We start from the raw sequence: 23,537 nt of genomic DNA on the forward strand, positions 1-23,537 counted from the left end.
TTGACATGGTACAAAGAAGGGGTACAGATCATTTTAGGGGGCACCAAAGACTGTGTTATTTCCTTAGACTGTGTTCTTCTCTAAGCCTACCAGCTGTAGATATGAGAGAAAAATCCTTGTTGAGGTTATAAGTTTTATGTATTTTCCTTAATATTTCTTTGGTGTTTTTCTCCTCCGGGGTTCCACATTTATTTGCAACACTAGGTAAATCTTGTTTGCCATAGTTTTATTAATTATGAGGTAAGGCCTGATTTGAAGACATTTGGCCTTAGGAAGAGGTGTAGAGGCTTAAGTTATCTGAACTCTTGTCTTTTCTTCTTGTGTTAGTTTCATGTTTAATTGGGACTCTTATGCCTGACAGAGCAACATAGCTTCTGAAATACCAAGGATACCTTTTAATCTCCAGCTTGGCAGCCTTTGTGTTCAATTACTATTTCCCCTAGGCTGAGCCTCTAAATGTATTGCCCTTCTTTCCCTGATACCCCTTTTCATCTGCAGATGGTATGAGGGCAAAAAATCTGATCTTGTTGTAAATGCACTTCAGGTCCTTTTTTTCCCATTTTTTATGGCTTACTATAAGTACAATAAGAATAAAGTACAGGATCAGGTTCAAAGTCAGCTGGCAGGTGAGCATTTCATTCTGAGGCTACAAAATATGACAGAATGTTAGGGAAAGAAGTAAAATAACATCTTACAGAGTGAATGAATCTAGATATAGTTTATTAGAATTGCTTTTCTATATTACTATGCCACTATGTTTAGTCTGTATTAGACATTTCTAATCAGTTTTCTTTTGTTTTTTTTGTGTACTATTATAATGTGTAATGAAATGCAATGACTGTAGGTTCAATGAATTAATCTCACTTGGTGAATATGAAAAGGCAGCTGGTTTTGCTGCAAACAGTCCTAGAAGAATTCTTCAAAACACTGGGACAATGAATAAATTTAAGGGTAAGCATTTTTCTCTGAACCTCACATATGTGTACAAATTATACTTTTTTTCCCTGATAGAATGGAAAGACTATTGAACTAGGAAGCTAAAGATCTAGGGTCCAGGCCTATCTCTACCATTTACTCAGTTTCCTGAGCTGTAACATTAAGAGGTTTGATTAGGTTTCTAAATTAAATTATGAAATATTTCAAATATACAGAAAAGTATGGAGAAACACCTAATAGCCATATATAGACAATCAAAGTTTCATAAATGTTAATATTTTATCAAATTTGCTGTACTTCCTTTTACAAACAGCTTTGTTGTGGTAAGTTGACATCCATACAAGAAATTGTACATATTTAAAGCACACAATTTGATAAGTTTTGACATACGTATCACCCAAAAGTTCCCCCATTCCCCTCAGTAATCCCTCTCTCTCACTGCTCCCCAACCCCCCTTCTCTCCCTCCCGCAGCTTCCCCACTCTCCCGAGGCAACCACTAGTCTGCTTTCAGTCACCACAGATTAGTTTGCATTTTCTAGAATTTTATATAAATGGAATCATATAGTAGGTATTCTTTTTTGACTAACTTCTTGCACTCAGCATAATTATTTTGAAATTCATTTATGTGTTGCATCTATCAATAGTTCATTTTTTTTTACTCCTGAGTAGTATTCCATTATGTGAGTACAAATCCTTTTCAGACATATGATTTGCAAATGTTTTCTCTCAGTCTGTGGCTTACCTTTTCATTCTCTTAACAGTATCTTTCTTAAAGTAAAAGTTTAAAATTTTGTTGAAATCCAATTTATGAATTTTTTTCTCTTATGGATTGTGATTTTAATGTCATACCTAAGAAATCTGTGCCTAATCTGCAGAGATTTTTCTCCTATTGTTTTTTCCTAAGGATTTTAGTTTCAGATTTACATTTAGGTCAATGATCCACTTTGAGTTAATTTTTATATATGGTGCAAGGTAGGGAGCAAAGTTTATTTTTTTGCCTATAGCTATTCAGTTATTCCAGGATAACTCATTAGAAAGACTTTCTCCTCTGAATTGCCTTTGTATCTTTATTGAAGATCAGTTGTCCATAGGTATGTAGGTTTATTCTATTTCATTGAGCTATTTGTTTATCTTGATGCCAGTACTACACAATCTTAATTACTGTAGCTCTATAATGTCTGGAAATCAGATAGTCTTCAAACTCTGTTCTTTATCAAATTCTGTTTGGCTATTCTAGGTCTTTCATATTTCTGTTAAAATTTTTAGGATCAGCTTGTAAATCTCTACAAAAAAGCTTGCAAGGGATTGCATTGAATATATAGATCAATTTGGGGAGAATAGACACTGAACAATGTTGAATCTTCTGATCCAATGAACCCATAAACGTAGTGTATCTCTTCACCTATTTATGTCTTCTAAAATTTCTTTCACCAAGGTTTTGTAGTTTTCAGTGTTCACGTCTTTTTTTTTCTTTTGACATTGAAAAAATTTAACATTTTACTCAAAAATTTTTAGACATCTTACAAATACCCAGGAACTCTTTCTTTGGATGTGCCGTGAAATCAGTGTAAGTTAAAAGCGATATTAGTATATTCCTGAGTTTCTTTCTCTTCTCCCCTTGACTTGGTCTGCTCAAAGTATGGATTGCAAGTTTCAGTAAAAATCAAAGCTTGTAATTAAGGCTTAAATAGGCATAATTACCAGTGAAATTGGAAAATAGCAAACTTTTATTAATTTTCTAGGTATGTGAATCTTATGCTGAGAAATTCACCAATATTAGACTGGTGCTACTTACTGAGTTTTGCTTAGAATCATAAAATGTTCTCTTATTTTAAAACTAACCTACACTTTAAAAAGATGAGAGACTCAGGAAGGAAATGCAGAGGTATAAATAAAGGAGAGGTAAACTCAATGGAGCTTATAAATATACAGATTAATTTTTCTAATTATTTTCATTCTAAGTGGAAATTTTTGATGTCAGGTATATACAGCCTATTTTTCATAAATTTCTCCCAATAAAACCCTTTAAATTCAACAACTTGAACAAAAAGTTCTTTTGCTTTGTCTGAACACAGAAAATCTGTCGCCATACACATAGTGCATATGAACTTGTATATTTATAGAGATTACGTGACTGTGAATTGTGTGCAAATGGCCCATCTCATATTTTTGCATGCACAATTTTCAGGATTCTATCCTAGTGGATGGTAACACAGAATATAATTTTTTTTTTAAGATTGGCCCTGAGCTAACATCTGTTGCCAATCTTTTTTTTCTTCTTCCTCCCAAAGCACCCCAGTACATAGCTATATATTCTAGTTCTAGGTTCTTCCAGTTCTGCCATATGGGATGCTGCCTCAGCATGGCCTGATGAGCAGTGCTAGGTCCGTGCCCAGGATCCAAATTGGTGAAACCCTGGTCCGCCAAAGTGGAACATGCGAACTTAACAACTTGACCATGGAGTTGGCCCCCAGAGCATAATTTTATAATTTTTACTTAGTTGACTTGAAGTTAAGAAACCTTCCCAACAATTATTTGCAGTTTAATAACTGAATGATTATCAGATCATGTTATACTACAAAAGTATTCTTACGTCATGAATGCTGATAGTGTGCATTTTGGGTGTTGAATTGGTAACTTTTATAAGTCAGAGGTTTAAATTGGCATTTACAAAAGTAAGCCAAAGCCTGAAGATTGTGGTAACCAAAGAGATTTCTACCACAGAGCATTTATAGTTTCATAAGGGACACAGAAGCACAGAGAATTAAGTGAGTTTTGATCGATGCTTAGGTCTTATATGTCTTTTGTTAGATTTGTCTCTACATATTTTATACTTTTTATGCTATTATAATTTTTGTTTCAATTTCTGAAATTGTCTGTTGCTAGTATATAGAAATACCATTGAATTTTGTATATTGGTCCTGTGACCTCTTTAAACTTGTTGATGAGTTCTAGTACTTTTATTGTGGATTTCTTAGAATTTTCTACACAGGTGATCATGTCATCTGCTAATAGAGAGTTCTTCTCCCTTTCCAATATGGATACCTTTTGTTTTTCTTTCCTTATTGCACTGGCTAGATCTTCCATTACAGTCTTAAATAGAGTGGTGAGAGCAGATATCCTGGCCTTGTTCTTGATCTTAGAGATAAAGCATTTAGTCTTTCATCATGTATGATATTAGCTGTAGATTTTTCATAGATGCCTTTTATGAGGTTGACAAAATTCCATTCTATTTATGGTTGGTGAGAATTTTTATGAGGATTGGATGTTAGAATTGTCAAATACTTTTTCTACATTTATTAAGATGACCATGTGGTTTTTGTCCTTTAGCCTATTAATATAATGTATTTCTTTCCTAGGGAAAACACAAAATTTAATAATTTTACTATACTTACAGTTTTGTAACCATTACCATAATTTAATTTTAGAACATTTTCATCTTTCCAAAAATAAACCTTGTATCCATTAACTCCTCATTCTCTACTCCTTGTTCCCCCTCCAAATCCTAGGTAACTACTAATCTACTTGCTGTCTATATAGATGTGCTTCTTCTGGACCTTTCTTATAAATAGGATCATACAGCAAGTCGTCTTTTGTGGCTGGCTTCTTTCACTTAGCATAATGTTCTTGAGGTTCATTCATGCTGTAGTATGTATCAGTTGTTCATTCCTTTTTGTGGTCAAATAATATTTCATTGTATGGATATACTGCATTTGTTTATCTGTTCGTCAGTTGATGGTCATTGGGTTGTTTCCACTTTTTGGCTATTATAAATAATGTAGCTATGAACATTTGCGTACAAGTTTTTATGTGGACATATGCTTTTATTTCTCTTGGGTAGATACCTAGGAGTGGAATGGCTAGGTTATATATATGGTAACTGTATGTTAATACTTTGAGGAACTGCTGAAATGTTTGCACTGTTTTCCATTCCCATCAACACTGTATAAGGGTTCCAGTTTCTCCACATCCTTACCAACACTTGTTAATGTCTGTCTTTTTAATTACAGCCTTTCTAATCTGTGTGAAATAGTATCTCATTGTGGTTTTGATTTGTATGTCCCTAATGACTAACAATGTTGAGCATCTTTTCTTGTGCCTGTTGGCATTTGTATATCGTCTTTGGAGAAAAGTCTATTCTTTGCCCATTTTAAAATTGTATTATTTGTGTTTTTATTATTGTGTTGTAAGAGTTCTTTTTATATTCTGGATAAAAATTCCTTATCGGAGGGAGTGTTCTCAGCATCATGTCAGAGTGAGCTCTTCCCCGAGACTCTCCCCACTAAGATACAATGAAAAGGGCACATTCATATACCAACAGAGGACATTCACACAACACAAAAGATGTCTGAGAGACCCACACAGCCATACATCTGAAGGTGGAGGTGCTGGACCCCCTGGAGGAAGTGGAAGGAGGTAAGGGGATCTCCTCTTCCTCCCCGAGTGGCGAGTGACCCAAGGCATGGGGCCATTGGTGGCTCTGAGAGGAGAAGGGGGAGGGGCAGCCCTCCCCGGGAATATCTTTGCTCTCCAAGTTCCTTCACAGCCTGTGGGAAAGCCCCACACAGAGGTGACTAAGCTATTGTGGGGGGTGTCTTCATCAAACCAACACTTCAGGAGAGCAGATAGTGAGGGCAGAGCAAGGACACCCCCCTGGATTATGCAGGGAAAAGAAAGCACCCCTCCCCATGCCTGGTACTCCAGCTCAGCTGGTTGGCCAGAATGCCTGCGCATACAATGGAAAAGTGGCAGCTGTGAGTGAGCAAGCCAGGGTTGCAGCAGGCTCAGAATACACTACTCTTGACCCCCACCCAGTGGCAGCAGGTGGAATCTGTGACCAGATACTATCACTATGCAGAGGCACAAGTCCATGCCATCAAACAGTATGAAAAAATATATTAATACTCCATACCAGGAGGAAAATGACAAGTACCCAGAAATCAGTCCTGAAGGCATAGAAATTTGTAATCTAAATGACAGAGAATTCAAATAGCTATCATAAAAAAAGCTCCATGAAGTACAAGAAAATACAGATAGTTCAATGACATCAGACACTTCACAAAAGAGATTGAAACTATAAAGAAAAACTAATCAGAAATGTTGGAGGTGAAAAACACAATGGATGAGATAAAGAAAAATCTGGACTCCCTGAATAACAAAGCTGATATTATGGAGGAGAGAAACAGCAGTCTGGAGGACAGAAGTATATAAATGCTTCAGATAGAGGAGGAAGGAGAGCTAAGACTAAAAAGAAATCAAGTTCTCCAAGAAATATCCAACTCAATTAGGAAATGCAACATAAGGATTATAGGTATTCAAGAAGGAGAAGAGAAGGAGAATAGAGCAGAAAGCATGTTCAAAGAAATAATAGCTGAGGCTGTCCCAAGCCTGGGGAAGGAGCTGGAAATACAAGTGAAAGAAGCAAATAGAACTCCTAATTATATCAATGTAAAACAACTTCTCCAAGGCATATAGTAGTAAAGCTGGCAAAAGTCAATGACAAAGAAAAAATATTAAGGGCAGCAAGGCAGAAGAAAATAACTTACAAAGGAACCCCTATCAGGCTTCCAGTGGACTTCTCAGCAGAAATGGTACAGGCTAGGAGAGAGTGGAATGATATATTCAAAATTCTGAAAGACAAAAACTTTCAGCCAAGAATACTCTATCCAGTGAAAATATCCTTCAGATAAGATCGAGAAATAAAAACTTTCCCAGATATACAAAAGCTAATGGACTTCATCATCACAAGAACCCCCTATAAGAAATGCTCAAGAAAGTCCTCACACCTGAAAAAAATGAAAGGGTTTACAAAGCCTTGAGCAAGGAGATAAATTGGTAGACAAAAATCAGAAAATTGCAATTCCCTATTGGAACAGGTTAGCAAACAATTATAACATTAGAGATAAAGGGAAGGAAAACATCAAAAATAAATATAATCTCATAATTTTAACCACAAACTCACAATACAAGATGGAATAAGTTGTGACAATAATAACTTAGAAGAGGAAGAGGATAGGGATGGAATTGGCTTAGTCTAAGGAAATAAGAGCCTATCAGAAAATGGACTATCTCATCTATAAGACTTTTTTATACAAACCTCATGGTAACCACTAAACAAATAATCAGAACAGAGACACAAGTGATAAATAGAGAGAAAACTAAGAAAACTATCATAGAGAACTACCAAACTGAATTAGTAGTCCAAAATACATGGGACAAGAAACTAGGGAACTGCAGAAGAAACGGAAAATGAGTGATAAAATGGTAGCTTAATCCCTCATATTATCAATAATCACTCTAAATGTAAATAGATTGAATTCTCCAATCAAAAGACACAGAGTGGTAAGATGGATTAAAAAACAAGACCCAACAATGTATTGCCTCCAGGAAACACATCTCAGCTCTAAAGACAAACACAGGCTCAGAGTGAAGGGATGGAAGACAATACTCCAAGCTAATGGCAAAAAAAGAAAGCAAGTGTTACCATACTTTTATCAGACAAAGAAGACTTCAAGACAAAAAAGGTAATGAGAGACAAAGAGGGGCAGTATATAATGATAAAACGGATGCTCCACCAAGGAGACATAACACTTATAAATACATATGCATCCAACACAGGAGTACCAAAGTACATAAAGCAACTATTAACAAGCCTAAAAGGAGATATTAACAACAACACAATAATAGTAGGGGACCTTAACACCCCACTTACATCAATGGATAGATCATCCAGACAGAAAGTTGAGAAGGAAATAGTGGATTTAGATGAAAAACTGGACCAGATGGACTTAATAGATATATATATCGAACACTCCATCCAAAAACAACAGAATACACATTCTTCTCAAGTGCACATGGAACATTCTCAAGGATAGACCATATGTTAGGCAAAAAGGCAAGCCTCAATAAATTTAAGCAGACTGAAGCCATATCAAGTACCTTTTCTGACCATAATGCTATGAAACTAGAAATCAGCTGCAAGAAAAAAGCTGGGAAAGTGACAAACATGTGGAGACTAAACAGCATACTACTGAACAACCAATTGATCATTGAAGAAATTAAAGGAGAAATCAAAAAATATCTGGGGGGCGGGCTCCGTGGCCGAGTGGTTAAGTTTGCACACTCCACTGCAGCAGCCCAGGGTTTGGATCCTGGGCGCAGACATGGCACCGCTTGTCAGGCCATGTTGAGGCGGCATCCCACATCCCACAACTAGAAGGACCTGCAACTAAGATATACAACTGTGCACAGGGGCGGTTTGGGAAGGAAAGCAGAAAAAAAAAAGATTGGCAACAGTTGTTAGCCCAGGTGCCAATCCTTAAGAAGAAAAAAAAAGGAAGATTGGCAACAGTTGTTAGCCCAGGTGCCAATCTTTAAAAAGAAAAAATATCTGGAGACAAATGATAATGAAAATACTCCATACCAACTCATATGGTTTACAGCAAAAGCAGTCCTAAGAGGGAAATTCATAGCAATACAGTCCACCTTAACAAACAAGAAAAATCTCAAATAAGCAATCTTAAACTACACTTAAGAGAATTAGAAAAAGAAGAACAGGGCCAGCCCTGTGGCTGAGTGGTTAAGTTGCACGCTCCACTTCAGCGGCTTAGGGTTTCTCTGGTTCAGATCCTGGGCGTGGACATGGCACCGCTCATCAGGACATGCTTAGTTGGTGTCCCACATAGCACAACCAGAGGAACTCACAGCTAGAATATACAACTAGGTACGCGGGGGGGGGGGGGGGTGGGAAGAAAAAAAAGAAGAAGAAGAAGATTGGCAATAGCTGTTAGCTCAGGTGCCATTCTTTAAAAAAAAGAAAAAGAAGAACAAACAAGGCTCAAAGTCAGCAGGAGGAGGGAAATAATAAAAATTAGAGCAGAGATAAGTGAAATTGAAACAACAACAACAACAACAGGAAAAAACAGCAGAAATGAGCAATGAAACAAAGAGCTGCTTCTTTGAGAAGATAAACAAAATTGACAACCCCTTAGCCAGACTCACTAAGAAGAAAAAGAGAGAAGCTCAAATAAATAAAATGAAACAAGAGAAATTACAATGGATACCACAGAAATACAAAGGATTATAGGAGAATACTATGAAAAACTATACGCCAACAAACTGGACCATCTAGAAGAAATGGATAAATTCTTAGAAGCATACAACTTCCCAAAACTGAACCAAGAAAAAATAGAGAATCTGAATAGACTGATCACAAGTAAAGAGATTGAAACAGTAATCAAAAACCTCCCCCAAAAATTAAAGTCCAGGACCAGATGGCTTCTCTAGAGAATTCTCCCAAACATTCAAAGAAAATTTAATACCTATCCTTCTCAAACTATTCCAGAAAATTGAGGAAGATGGAGCACTTCCTAACACATTCTAAAAGGCCAACATCACCCTGATCCCAAAGCCAGACAAGGACAACACAAAGAAGGAAAATTACAGGCCAATATTGCTGATGAACATAGATGCAGAAATCCTTAACAATATATTGGCAAACCAAATACAGCAATACATTAAAAAGATCATACACCATGATCAAGTGGGATTCATACAAGGGACACAGGGATGGTTCAACATCCTCAAATCAATAAATGTGATACACCACATTAACAAAATGAGGAATAAAAACTGCATGATTATCTCAATAGATGCAGAAAAAGCATTTGACAGGATCCAACAGCCATTTATGATAAAAACTCTCAATAAAATGGGTATAGAAGGAAAGTACCTCAACATAATAAAGGCCATGTATGACAAACCCACAGGCAACATCATACTCAATGGGGAAAAGCTGAAAGCCATCCCTCTCAGAACAGGAACAAAACAAGGGTGCCCACTCTTGCTAGAGGTATTCAATATAGTACTGGAGGTTTTGGTCAGAGCAATTAGGCAAGAAAAAAGAGATAAAAGGAGTCCAAATCGGCAATGAAGAAGTGAAACTCTCGCTGTTTGTAGATGGCATGATTTTACACATGGAGAACCCTAAAGAAATCCATTGGAAAACTTTTAGAAATAATCAACAACTACAGCAAAGTTACAGGGTACAAAATCAGCTTAAAAAATTAGTTGCATTTCTATACTCTGATAGCAAACTAACAGAAAGAGAAATCAAGAATAAAATCCCATTTACGATCGCAGCAAAGGGAATAAAATATCTAGGAATAAATTTAACCAAGGAGGTGAAAGACGTATACAATGAAAACTATAAGATGTTGTTGAAAGAAATTGATGATAACATAAAGAAATGGAAAGATAGTGCATGCACATGGATTGGAAGAATAAACATAGTTAAAATGTCCATACTGCCTAAAGCAATCTACAGATTCATAGCAGTCCCAATCAAAATCCCAGGGACATTCTTCACAGACATAGAACAAAGAATCCTAAAATTCATATGGGGCAACAAAAGACCACAAATTGCTAAAGTAATCCTGAGAAAAAAGAACAAAGCTAGAGGCACCACAATCCCTGACTTTGAAATATACTACAGAGCTATACTAATCAAATCGGCATCGTACTTGTACAAAAACAGCCACAGATCAATGGAACAGAATTGAAAGCCCAGAAATAAAACCACACATCTATGGACAGCTAATCTTTGACAAAGGAGCTAAGTACATAGAATGGAGAAAGGAAAATCTCTTCGATAAATGGTATTGGGAAAACTGGACAGCCACATGCAAAAGAATGAAAGTAGACCATTATCTTTTGCCATACACAAAAATTAACTCAAAACGGATCAAAGACTTGAAAGTACAGACCTGAAACCATGAAACTCCTAGAAGAAAATATAGGCAATACACTCTTTGATGTCAGTCTTCGAAGGATCTTTTCAAATACCGTATCTACTCAGATAAAGGAAACAAAAGAAAAAAATAAACAAGTGGGACTTCATCAGACAAAGGAGCTTCTGTAAGGCAAAGGAAACCAGGAACAAAACAAAAAGACAACCCACCTCTGAGAGAAAATATTCACAAGTCATATATCCAAAAAAGCATTAATCTCCGAAATATATGAACTCACACAACTGAATAACAACAAAAAACAACCTGATTGAAAAATACGCAGAGGACAGGGCCCCGGGAAACCAGAGAGCAAGAGCTGATTGGAATCCAGGTCGGCACGCGAGGGAAAGTGCCCTTCCTCCCCCAACCCGCGCTGTACGTCACCATCACAGCTGAAGGAGGAGGGCTCAGAACACGTGGCTCTCAACCCCTATCTAGTGGGGACAGGCTGTAACTGCAACTGAATAATAGCATCATGTGCAAAAAGTGCTCCTCTACCATCCAGCAATTTATAAAAGCTCCAGACCACAAGGAAAACAATAAAAACACAGAATTAAGTCCTGAGGACTTGGAAATAGGTAAACTAAGTGAAAATGAGTTCAGCGTAGCTATCATCAAAAAACTCAATGAGGTAAAGGGAAATATAGAGAAACAAGTCAATGAGTTCTGGAGTTACTTCACAAAAGAGATTGAAACTATAAAGAAGAATCAAACAGAAATGCTGGAGATGAAAAGTACAATGGATCCGATAAAACAGAATATGGATTCCCTGAATGCACGTGTAGATACCATAGAGGAGCAAATTAGCATAATCGAAGATAGACAGGCTGAATGGCTCCAGACAGAGGAAGAAAGAGAACTAAGAATTAAAAAGAATGAGCAAAATCTCAGACAAATAGCGGATTCAATGAGGAAATCCAATTTAAGAATTATTGGAATCCCTGAGGGTGTGGAAAAGGAAAATGGAGCAGAAGGAGTGCTCAAAGAAATAATTGAAGAAAATTTCCCAAATCTAAGGATTGAGGGAGAAATGTGTGTGGAGGAAGATTGCAGTTCTCCTAGATTTGTCAATGTAAAAAGACCTGCTGCAAGGCACATAGTAGTACAAATGGCAAAAATGAATGACAGAGAAAGAATACTCAGGGCAGCGAGGCAGAAGAAAATAACCTACAAAGGAACTCCTATCAGACTTTCAGCGGATTTCTCTGGAGAAACCATACAAGCTAGGAGAGAATGGAATGGCATATTCAACACTTTAAAGAATAAAAATCTTCAGCCAAGAATACTCTATCCAGCAAAAATATCCTTCAGATATGAGGGAGAAATTAAATCTTTTCCAGACAAACAAAAGCTAAGGGACTTTGTAACCAAAATACCTCCACTACAAGAAATCCTCAAGAAGGTTCTCATGCCTGAAAAAAGAAAAATGGCAGAAAGGGGTCACAAATCACAGAGTAGGGAGACAAATAGATAAAATCAGAATAGGATAGCAAATATTCAACTATAGCATTAGGATAAAGGGAAGGAAACCACCAAAGCAAAGACAATCTTATCATGCCAACCACAAACTCACAACACAAGTTGGAATAAGAGATGAAAATAATAATTTAGGAGGGGAAGAGGAAAGGGACTAAATCGGTCTAGGCCAAGTAAGTAAGAGACCACCAGAAAATGGACTATATCATACACGAGATTTTCAATACAAACTTCAGGGTAGCCACTAAGCTAAAAAACAGAACAGAGATACAAAACATAAATAAGGAAAAATCTAAGAAACCCACCATAAGAAACTGCAGAAGTCAATGGGTAGACTAAAACACACAGGACGAGAAACAAAAGTAACACAGGAAAACCAGATAACGAGTGACAGAATCACAGCATTAAGCTCTCTTGCATCAATAATCACCCTCAATGTAAACGGATTGAACTCTCCAATAGAAAGACACAGGGGGCAAAATGGATTAAAGAACAAGATCCAACAATTTGTTGCCTCCAGGAAACACACCTCAGCCCCAAGGACAAACACAGGCTCAGAGTGAAGGGGTGGAAGACAATACTCCAAGCTAAAAGCAAGCAAAAGAAAGCAGTTGTCACAATACTTATATTAGATAAAACAGATTTCAAAATAAGGCAGGTAAATATAGGCACAGAGGGACATTATATAACGATCAAAGGGACACTTCATCAAGAAGAAATAACGCTTATAAATATCTATGCACCCAACAAAGGAGCACCAAAGTTCATAAAGCAACTATTAACAAACATAAAAGAAGATATTAAAAGTAACACAATAATAGTAGGGACCTCAACACCCGACTCAGATCAATGGAAAGATCATCCAGACAGAAAATCAACAAGGAAACAGTGGAGCTAAATGAAAAGCTAAAACAATTGGACTTAATAGACATATATAGATCACTTCATCCTAAAACAGCTGAATACACATTCTTCTCAAGTGCACATGGAACATTCTCAAGGATAGACCATATGTTGGGAAACAAGGCAAGCCTCTACAAATTTAAAAAAATTGAAATAATAACAAGCATCTTCTCCAATCATAATGCTATAAAGCTAGAAAGTAATTACAAGCAAAAAGCTGAGAAAGGCACAAAGATGTGGAGACTAAACAACACACTACTGAACAAGCAATGGATCATTGAAGAAATTAAAGAAGAAATAAAAAAATACCTGGAAACAAATGAAAATGATAACATGCCATATCAACTCATATGGGATGCAGCAAAAGCTGTATTAAGAGGTAAATTCATCACAATACAGACACATCTCAACAAACAAGAAAAATCCCAAATAAGCAATCTTAAACTACACCTAACCGAATTAGAGAAAGAAGAACAAACAAAGCCCAAAGTCAGCAGAAGGAGAGAAATAATAAAAATCAGAGCAGATTAAATGCTATTGAAACAAAAAAGGCAGTAGAAAGGATCAGTGAAACATAGAGCTTGTTCTTTGAGAAGATAGATCAAATTGACAAAACCCTAGCCAGATGTACAAAGAAAAAAAGGGAGAAAGCTCAAATAAACAAAATCAGAAATGAAAGAGGAGAAATAACAACAGACTCCGCAGAAATACAAAGGATTATAAGAGAATACTACGAAAAACTTTATGCCAACAAAATGGATAACCTAGAGGAAATGGACAAATTCTTGGACTCCTACAATCTCCCAAAGCTCACTCAAGAAGAAGCAGACAATTTAAACAGACCAATCACAAGGAAAGAGATTGAAACAGCAATCAAAAGCATCCCAAAGAATAAAACCCCAGGACCAGATGGCTTTCCTGGGGAATTGTACTAAACTTTCAGAGAGGATTTAATACCTATCCTTTTCAAGCTATTCAAAAAAATTAGGGAGGATGAAACACTTCCTAACACATTCTACAAGGCCAACATCACGCTGATACCAAAGCCTGACAAGGACAGCACGAAAAAAGAGAACTACAGGCCAATATCACTGATGAACATAGATGCAAAAATTCTAAACAAAATTTTGGCAACCAGAATTCAGCAATTCATCAAAAGGATCGTACATCATGATCAGGTGGGATTCATACCAGGGACACAGGGATGGTTCAACATCCGCAAATCAATCAATGTGATACACCACATCAACAAACTGAGGAATAAAAACCACATGATCATCTCAATAGATGCAGAGAAGGCATTTGACAAGATCCAACAGCCATTTATGATAAAAAGTCTGAACAAAATGGGGATAGAAGGGAACTACCTCAACATAATAAAGGCCATATATGACAAACCCATAGCTAACATCATACTCAATGGGCCAAAACTGAGCACCATCCCCCTGAAAACAGGAACGAGACAAGGATGCCCTCTATCACCACTCTTATTTAACATAGTACTGGAGGTCCTGGTCAGAGCAATTAGGCAAGAAAAAGGAATAAAAGGAATCCAAATAGGGAGGGAAGGTTACACTCTCACTGTTTGCAGACAACATGATCCTATATATAGAAAACCCCAAAGAATCCATTGGAAAACTCTTAGAAGTAATCAACAACTACAGCAAAGTTGCAGGGCTTAAAATCAATTTGCATAAATAAGTAGCATTTCTATACTCCAATAATGAACTAACAGACAACGAACTCAAGAACACAATACCATTCACAATCACTGCAAAAAGAATAAAATACCTCGGGGTGAATTTAACTAAGGAAGTGAAAGACCTATACAATGAAAATTACGAGGCTTTTCTGAAAGAAATGGATGATGACATAAAGAGATGGAAAGACATTCCATGTACATGGATTGGAAGAATAAACATAGTTAAAATGTCCGTTCTACCTAAAGCAATCTACAGATTCAACGCCATCCCAGTCAGAATCCCAATGACATTCTTTACAGAATTAGAACAAAGAATCCTAAAATTCATATGGGGCAACAAAAGACCCTGAATTGCTAAAGCAATCCTGAGAAAAAAGAACAAAACAGGAGGCCTCACAATCCCTGACTTCAAAACATACTACAAAGCTACAGTAATCAAAACAGCATGGTACTGATACAAAAACAGGTGGACAGGTCAATGGAACAGAATTGAAAGCCCAGAAATAAAACCACACATCTATGAACAGCTAATCTTCGAGAAAGGAGCTGAGGGCACACAATGGAGAAAAGAAAGTCTTTTCAACAAGTGGTGCTGGGAAAACTGGAAAGCCACATGTAAAAGAATGAAAATTGACCATTCTTTCTCACCATTCACCAAAATAAACTCAAAATGGATCAAAGACCTAAAGGTGAGACCTGAAACCATAAGGCTTCTAGATGAAAACGTAGGCAGTACACTCTTTGACATCAGTATTAAAAGGATATTTTCAGACACCATGTCTTCTCAGAGAAGGGAAACAATAGAAAGAATAAACAAATGGGACTTCATCAGACTAAAGAGCTTCTTCAAGGCAAATGAAAACAGGATTGAAACAAAAAAACAACCCACTAACTGGGAAAAAATATTTGCAAGTCATATATCTGACAAAGGCTTAATATCCATAATATATAAAGAACTCTCACAACTCAACAACAAAAAATCAAACAACCCGATCAAAAAATGGGCAGGAGACATGAACAGATATTTCTCCAAAGAAGATATATGGATGGCCAATAGGCACATGAAAAGATGTTCATCATCACTGATCATCAGGGAAATGCAAATCAAAACTATACTAAGATATCACCTTACACCCATTAGAATGACAAAAATATCTAAAACTAATAGTAACAAATGTTGGAGAGGTTGTGGAGAAAAAGGAACCCTCATACACTGCTGGTGGGAATGCAAACTGGTGCAGGCGCTATGGAAAACAGTATGGAGATTCCTCAAAAAATTAAAAATAGAACTACCATACGACCCAGCTATCCCACTGCTGGGTATCTGTCCAAAAAACTTGAAGTCAGCAATCCCAAAAGTCCTATGCACCCCAATGTTCATTGCAGCATTATTTACAATAGCCAAGACATGGAAGCAACCTAAGTGCCCATCAACAGATGATTGGATAAAGACGACATGGTATATATATACAATGGAATACTACTCAGCCATAAAAAGGAACATAATCGTCCCATTTGCAACAACATGGATGGACCTTGAGAGAATTATGTTAAGTGAAATAAGCCAGATGGAGAAGGACAATCTCTGTATAACTCCACTCATATGAGGAAGTTAAAAATGTAGACAAACAGAACAGATTAGTGGCTACCAGGGGAAAGGTGGGGGGGGGCGGGTGGAGGTGTGCACAAAGGGTGAAGGGGTGCACCTAAAACACGACTGACAAACAATAATGTACAACTGAAATTTCACAAGATTGTAACTTATCATTAACTCAATAAAAATTTTTTAAAAAATAGGCAGACGATATGAACAGACATTTTTCCAAAGAAGATACACAGGTGGCCAATAGGTACATGAACAGATATTCAACATCACTATTCATCAGGGAAATGCAAATCAAAACTACACTAAGAGATCACCTTACACCCATTAGAATGGCTATAATCACCATGAAAAAAATAACCAATTTTGGAGAGGATATGGAGAAAAGGGAACCCTCATACACTGCTGGTGGGAATGCAAACTGGTGCAGCTTCTATAGAAAACAGTATGGAGATTCCTCAAGAAATTAAAAATAGAAATACTGTATGACTCAGCTATCCCACTACTCAGTATTTACGCAAAGAACTTGAAATCAACAATTCAAAGAGACTTATGCACCCCATGTTCATTGAAGCATTATTCACTATAGCCAAGAAGTGGAAGCAACCCAAGTGCCCATCAACTAATGATTGGATAAAGAAGATGTGGTATATATGTATATGCAAAGGAATATAAATATTCCATTTATATTCAGCCATAAAATAGACAAAACTCAGCCATAACATAGACAAAATCGTCCCATTTGCAACAACATGAATGCACCTTGAGGGTATTATGTTAAGTGAAATAAGCCAGACAGAGAAAGACAAACACCATATGATTTCACTCGTATGTGCAAGATAAAGTCACATACAGACAAGGAGAGCAGTTTAGTGGTTACCAGAGGAGAAGGGGGTTGGGGGTGGGCACAAGGGGTGAAGGGGCACATTTATATGATGACTGACAAGTAATGTACAACTGAAATTTTGCAATGTTATAAACTATTATCACCTCAATAATAAATAAAAAATAAGTTAAAAAATTCCCTATCAGATAGGTGATGTGCAAATATTTTCTTTCAGTCTGTGGATTGTCTTTTCACTTTCTTGATGGTGTTTTGTTTTGTTTTTTTTTTTTCCCATTCAGATATACATTTACTTATTAGTGTGTGTTTTTAGTTCTACTGAATTTTTTTTTTCTGCTTTATTTCCCAAACCCCGCCCAGTACCTAGTTGTATATCTTAGTTGCAGGTCCTTCTAGTTGTGGGATGTGGGATGCCACCTCAAGGTGGCCTGATGAGCGGTGCCATGTCCGCGCCCAGGATTCAAACCCTGGGCCGCTGCAGCAGAGCACGTGAACTTAACCACTCGGCCACGGAGCCGGCCCCAGTTCTACTGAGTTTTATCACAAGTGTAGGTTCGTGTCTAGAGCACCACAGTCAAGATACAGAATAGTTCCATCACCGCAAGGATCCCTTGTGCTGCCCTTTTGTAACCATACCCACTTCCTTCCCAGCCTTGCCCTGTCTGTGCCTCTTCCTTATGGCAAACTCTAGGGGCTGGCCTGGTGACATAGCAGTTAAGTTCATGCTCTCCACTTTGGCGGCCTGGGATTCACCAGTTCGGATCCCAGGCGTGGACCTATCACTGCTCATCAAGCCATGCTGTGCAGGCATCCCACATACAAAATAGAGGAAAATGGGCATGGATGCTAGCTCAGGGCCAACCTTCCTCAGCAAAAAGAGGAGGATTGGTGGCAGATGTTAGCTCAGGGCTAATCTTCCTCTATAAAATGGAAGCTTCACCGTCTTCTCTGTGATGGCATCAGGATGATGTCAGCATTAAATGAAATCATACATATAAGTTCCTAGAAGGTAAATGCTAACGCAAGCTGCAGTTGTGATTGACAGAAGCCTAAGAGTCTCCAACTTATTTGGCTGTGGCTGTTATTTCAAGTTGAAACAGCATCACTAGTTTTGCTGTCTTCAAGCATTTTGTTTCTGGAAAAAAGCTTTTCCAGATTCATAGGTACTGATCATAACAGCACAAGCAGGAGCAATTTTAATTAAACGAGGATTTAGGCCTGTAAATAATCCAGAAAACCTACTCTTAGCGACAATGTTCTTCATTATAGCCCAGGTTGACATATGCAAAGGCACAGAAATTTTATGACTTTCATGTATCCAAAGTTGTGTCTGCTTTTGTGTTTTTACCACATCAAACGGCAAAGTTGCAACTGCTGCAAAAGAACCAGACAATGCCCCTGAAGTAAAGTTGATCATAAATATTGGTTCATACAAACCAGATTTTGCACACAACCATTTCTTTAAAACTTCATAGTTATACCAGTACATTGAAGGTAGGGGGAAGGCCACTCTACAGGGATTTAACACCCTCATTTTGAATGATTTTCAAAAAGGCATCAGTTCCAGAGGCTGGAAGTCCAAAATCAGGGTGCCAGCAAGGTCAGGTGAGGGCTCTCTTCTGGGTTGCAGAATTCTCATTGTATCCTCACATAGTGGAAGGCTTGATGGTGTTTTTTTGAAGCACAAAAGTTTTTAATTTTGATGAAGTCCAGTTTACCAATCTTCTCTTTTATGGCTGAGCTTTTGGTGTTGCATCTAAGAAATCTTTGCCTATCTTAAGATCCTGTGTTTCTTCTAATAGTTTTATACATTTAGGTCTATGATCTACTTTGAGATAATTTTTGTGTATAGTGTGAGGTAGGAGTCCAAATTTATTCTTTTGCATTTGTATATCCAATTTTCCCAACACCATTTGTTGCAAAGACTTTTCTTTACCCATTGAATTATTTTGGCCCCTTTGTCAAAAATCAATTGACTGTAAGTGTTTATGGTTCATTTCTGGACTCTTTATTCTATTGCTCTAGATATCTACCTTATCTAGATTATTGTCTTCCTGTCTTGATTACTATAGCTTTGTAGTAAGTTTTGAAATTGGAAGTGTGATTCCATCTTTCTTTGATTGGTATTCACATGGTATATCTTTTTCCATACTTTTACTTTTAATCTATTTGTGTCTTGCCTTTTCTTCTAGGCAACATATACTTGGATCCTACTTTTTTGGGGGGGGGGGAAGATTAGCCCTGAGCTAACTACTGCTAATCCTCCTCTTTTTTTCTGAGGAAGACTGGCCCTGAGCTATCATCCATGCCCATCTTCCTCTACTTTATATGTGGGACGCCTACCACAGCATGGCTTTTGCCAAGCGGTGCCATGTCTGCACCGAGGATCCAAACCAGCAAACCCCAGGCCACCAAGAAGCAGAATGTGTGCACTTAACTGCCGCGCCACTGGGCTGGCCCTGGATCCTACTTTTTTATGCATCTGACAATCTTTGCCTTTTAATTGGGATATTTAGATCATTTACATTTAATGTGATTGTTGACATGGTTGAGTTTTATTTGTTTTCCCTTTTTTCTCATCTCTTCTTTATTACTTTCTTCCTCTTTTTCTGCTTTCTTTTGGATCAGTTGAATTTTTTTATGATTCCATTTTTCTCCTTTGTTGATTTATGAGCTATAACTCTTTGTTGTCTTGCTTTGGTGGTTGCTTTAGGGTTTATGGATTATATCTAACTTATTTCATTCTACCCTCAGGTAGTATTATACCACTTGATGTATTGTATAAAAACAGTATACTTCTAAATACTTATATTCACAGCATATACCATTTCTGGTCTTCATTTCTTTGTGTAGATCCATAATTCTATCTGGTATCATTTTCCTTCTGCTTGGAGGACTACTTTTGACATTTGTTATAGTGCAGGTCTACTGGTGGTATATTCTTTCAGCTTTTTAAAGTTCCTTTCGGAGACTCTGAGGGAGATTCCATTCCATGTTTTTCTTCTAGCTTGTAGGTGGCTGTCCACATTCCTTTAGCATTGTTTTGGTATTCCTTGGCTTGTAGACACAGCACTCTAATCTCTGCCTCGGTTTTCACATAGTATGTGATATTTAGTCATTATCCAAAATATAAAGTTTAATCCATAAACGTTAGTTAAAAATTACAAATATGTAGTTTTAGATGAAAATTTTTAGAAAATGTAAAGAGATGAAAATAATAATATAAAGTAAGAAAAAGCAAACTGTTACTTAAAGTATTTGACTCAAGAACTTTTCTTCCCTCTGTAGCTGTTGGAAGAATTAGAGGAAAGCCTTTTCCATTGCTCTTATTTTTTGAGGCTATCTTTAGCACAAGTCATGCTTTTAGACGTCCTATTGGTGCAGAACTAACCCTGGAAGGAATCAAATGTGGATTATCTGAAAAACGTTTAGATTTAGTTATCCATTGGGTCACCCAGGAAAGGTAAGCAAAGTTAAACTTTTAATTTTGATATTTGGTTAATAAAGTTATTTGTTCTTCTCAAACATTTTAATAGTTTTCTTATCAATAAATTATTTGAGCATTTATTTCAGGCCCCTATTCTGACTAATCAGTTTGAAGATATTTACTAAGCATTCATGGAGTAATGGGGCCTAGTCACGATGAGCCCAGATCATGAGTTGACTCACAGCAATTTACAAGATGATTCATGACCACTTAGTGGTGGTTGGAAGTTTATCAGTATAGCTAGAAAAGCATTGATCGGTATCATGCTGCTTGGAGGGATAAATCAGGAACCTAGTTCCAGACAGGCTATGAGCACATGTAAAGGATAAACCCAGGAGAAAACTTACAAGCTGGAGGGATATGGACCAAGGTAGCATTTAGAAGAACATACAAACCAGCAAGGATAGGCAGGAGGTGGCTTCTTGGAATTGGGTCTCAGCATAGATTGGTGGATTTGTACCAGGGCTCATCTAGGTTGGGTTCCCTAGAACCAAAGCCTGAGACAGGAATTTGGGTGCACGTGTTTGATAAAGGGAGGGCTTCTCAAGAAAAACTTATAAGGGAGTGAGTGAAGCAGAATAGGGAAGGGGAAAGAGCCAAGCAAGGATGTGACCTCAGGCAAGTTCTAACCTTGGCATTGTTTATAGAGGGGTGGCTCTATAAACCACACCACAGAGCTGTTCCTCCTTGAGGTAAAGGGCCAGCCTTTTGTACCTCTCTATCATTAAGTCAAGGGCTGCAGGCTGCCTGGATGGAGTGTGAGCCCATGACTTCTTGGGGACAGTGGCTCCCACCAGCCAAGGGCAATTCACTATAGAAGGGAGGGACCTGTGAGGCACTGGCAGCCAACACCCAGAGCAGCTGGGGAGGGGTATACTAGCCCAGTCAGAAGGATTTGGGCAGGAGACCAAAACAGCATCTATGTTACTCACCCATTTGCACAACACAGATCTATTTGCTTCTCCCATTAAGTTCACTCCATCCAGGCACAACTTCTCCAGGATTCTGTGGTCATAATTCTAGGAGAAACTTACAAGAGAATGGTTAGTGGCGTGAACTATAGCCCTTGGTCCTAGCTGTAATTTGTTTTTTACAACTTTATTGAGATAGAATTTACATACAACAACCTATGCATATTTAAAGTGTACCATTTGATGAGTTTCTAAAAAATAGCATAAAATATAGCCAATGGCAATATAATTGACATAAATAAACTGCACATATTTAAAATGTACAATTTGAAAAGTTTTGATATATGTGTATACCCATGAAATCATCATAATCAAGATAATAAACATATACATAACCCTCAAATGTTTCTTTATGTCCCTTTGTAATGCCGTCTCTGTTTTTCCACCATGTGATTGCACTCCCCTCCTCATCTCCAAGTAACCACTGATGTGCTTTCTGTCACTATGGATTAGTTTGCATTTTATAGAATTTTATATAAGTGGAATTATATATTATGTATTCTTTTTTTCTTCTTGGTCTGGCTTCATTCACTTATAATTATTTTAAGATATTAATTAGTACTTATCTTTATCTTCTATCACCCATTTTACGTTCTTCTCACTCTTATACTTCTGTTGGTTTTGATCGCTTGTCTGGTAGGATGACTGTGGTTACCATGCCTGTATCAAACCATGGTTATTGATTTACCCACTAACGGTTTTCAATTGGCATGGGACTACCCAGAGATATCCCAGTAGATTATCTGCCACCTGTGACAGACAACTATATACTATTCAAAAAACATCTACTGGGTCCTGCTAAAGTTGGAGCAGTTATCTGTGGAACATCAATGACTGTGAAACTAGAACTGCTCATCATGAACTGGATTCTGACAGACTAACCAAGTCATAAGGTCAAGGGGCTCAGAAGAGTCCACCCAAAATCAGGTACAACCAAGATCATGATCAGGCAGATCCAGAGCACACAAGTAAGCTTCATCAATAGGTGGACCAGACCCCATGTCAACTACCATTGACTCACTGATATTGCTTGCACAACTCTTCCCCTATGGCCTCATGCAGGAGTGGAGTTATGTAAGATCGGCAGACAGAGAAAGAAAAAAACCCAAACTTGGTTCATGGATGGTTCAGGTGGTGTCCAGATGATGCAAGCTTTGAAGATGTAGTAACATCCTTCAGGATGAAGTGTACGCCTTAAACCAATAAATAATTACATGGTGCTGGCAAGGGGCAGAGCAAAATGGCGGGGTGAGCTGACCCGGGATTCTCTCCCCTCCAAAATACAACAAAGGATTGGAAAAACTGAATTTCAGAGAATAAATCTAATGCCAACACGTTAGAGACCTACAATACCAAGAAGGCAGAGAACATAGACCTTGCTGACGGCCTCGGAGGCGCTGGAATGGGTAGGAGAGAAAGTCGCTCCCTCCCCTGGAGTCTGCGATCCCTCCTGCCCGGTCAGGGAAGGAGCAGGGGAGGGGCTGCATGACTGGGGGATCATCCAGGACTCCTGCTGCTGGTTCAGTGGAAACCTGGTGACAGGGGAAAGGTTCTGTGTGTGGGGACCACATAAACCCAGGGCCTTGGGAGACTAGAGAACAGAACTGATCCGAATCCAGATTGGCGCGTGAGAATAGCAGCCCCTCCCTCACAGAAAGCGCACTGGGCGCCACCATCTTGCCCAAAGGCAGAGAGCTCAGAACACGTGGCTCTCGACCCCCATCTAGTGGCGACAGGCTGTAACTGCAACCGAATTCTACCACCATGCAAAAAAACTGCTCCTCTACCATCCAGCAATTTATAAAAGCCCCAGACCAGAAGGAAAA

The 23,537-nt window shown here is 37.9% G+C and overlaps 1 protein-coding gene across 17 annotated transcripts in view; it reads left to right on the forward strand.

Annotated features, from left to right (window-relative positions):
* The window catches only part of CLHC1 (clathrin heavy chain linker domain containing 1), a 63,075-nt gene that overhangs the window by 22,911 nt on the left and 16,627 nt on the right, over positions 1-23,537 (forward strand). For all 17 annotated transcript variants that reach the window (XM_070572674.1, XM_070572682.1, XM_070572689.1 and 14 more), the window contains exons 8-9: positions 845-951; positions 20,542-20,716. In XM_070572674.1, the coding sequence (XP_070428775.1) occupies positions 845-951; positions 20,542-20,716 (282 nt within the window). The remainder of the gene's footprint in view (positions 1-844; positions 952-20,541; positions 20,717-23,537) is intronic.

Source organism: Equus przewalskii, chromosome 14, assembly GCF_037783145.1.
Source record: "Equus przewalskii isolate Varuska chromosome 14, EquPr2, whole genome shotgun sequence".
Classification (NCBI taxonomy): Eukaryota; Metazoa; Chordata; class Mammalia; order Perissodactyla; family Equidae; genus Equus; species Equus przewalskii.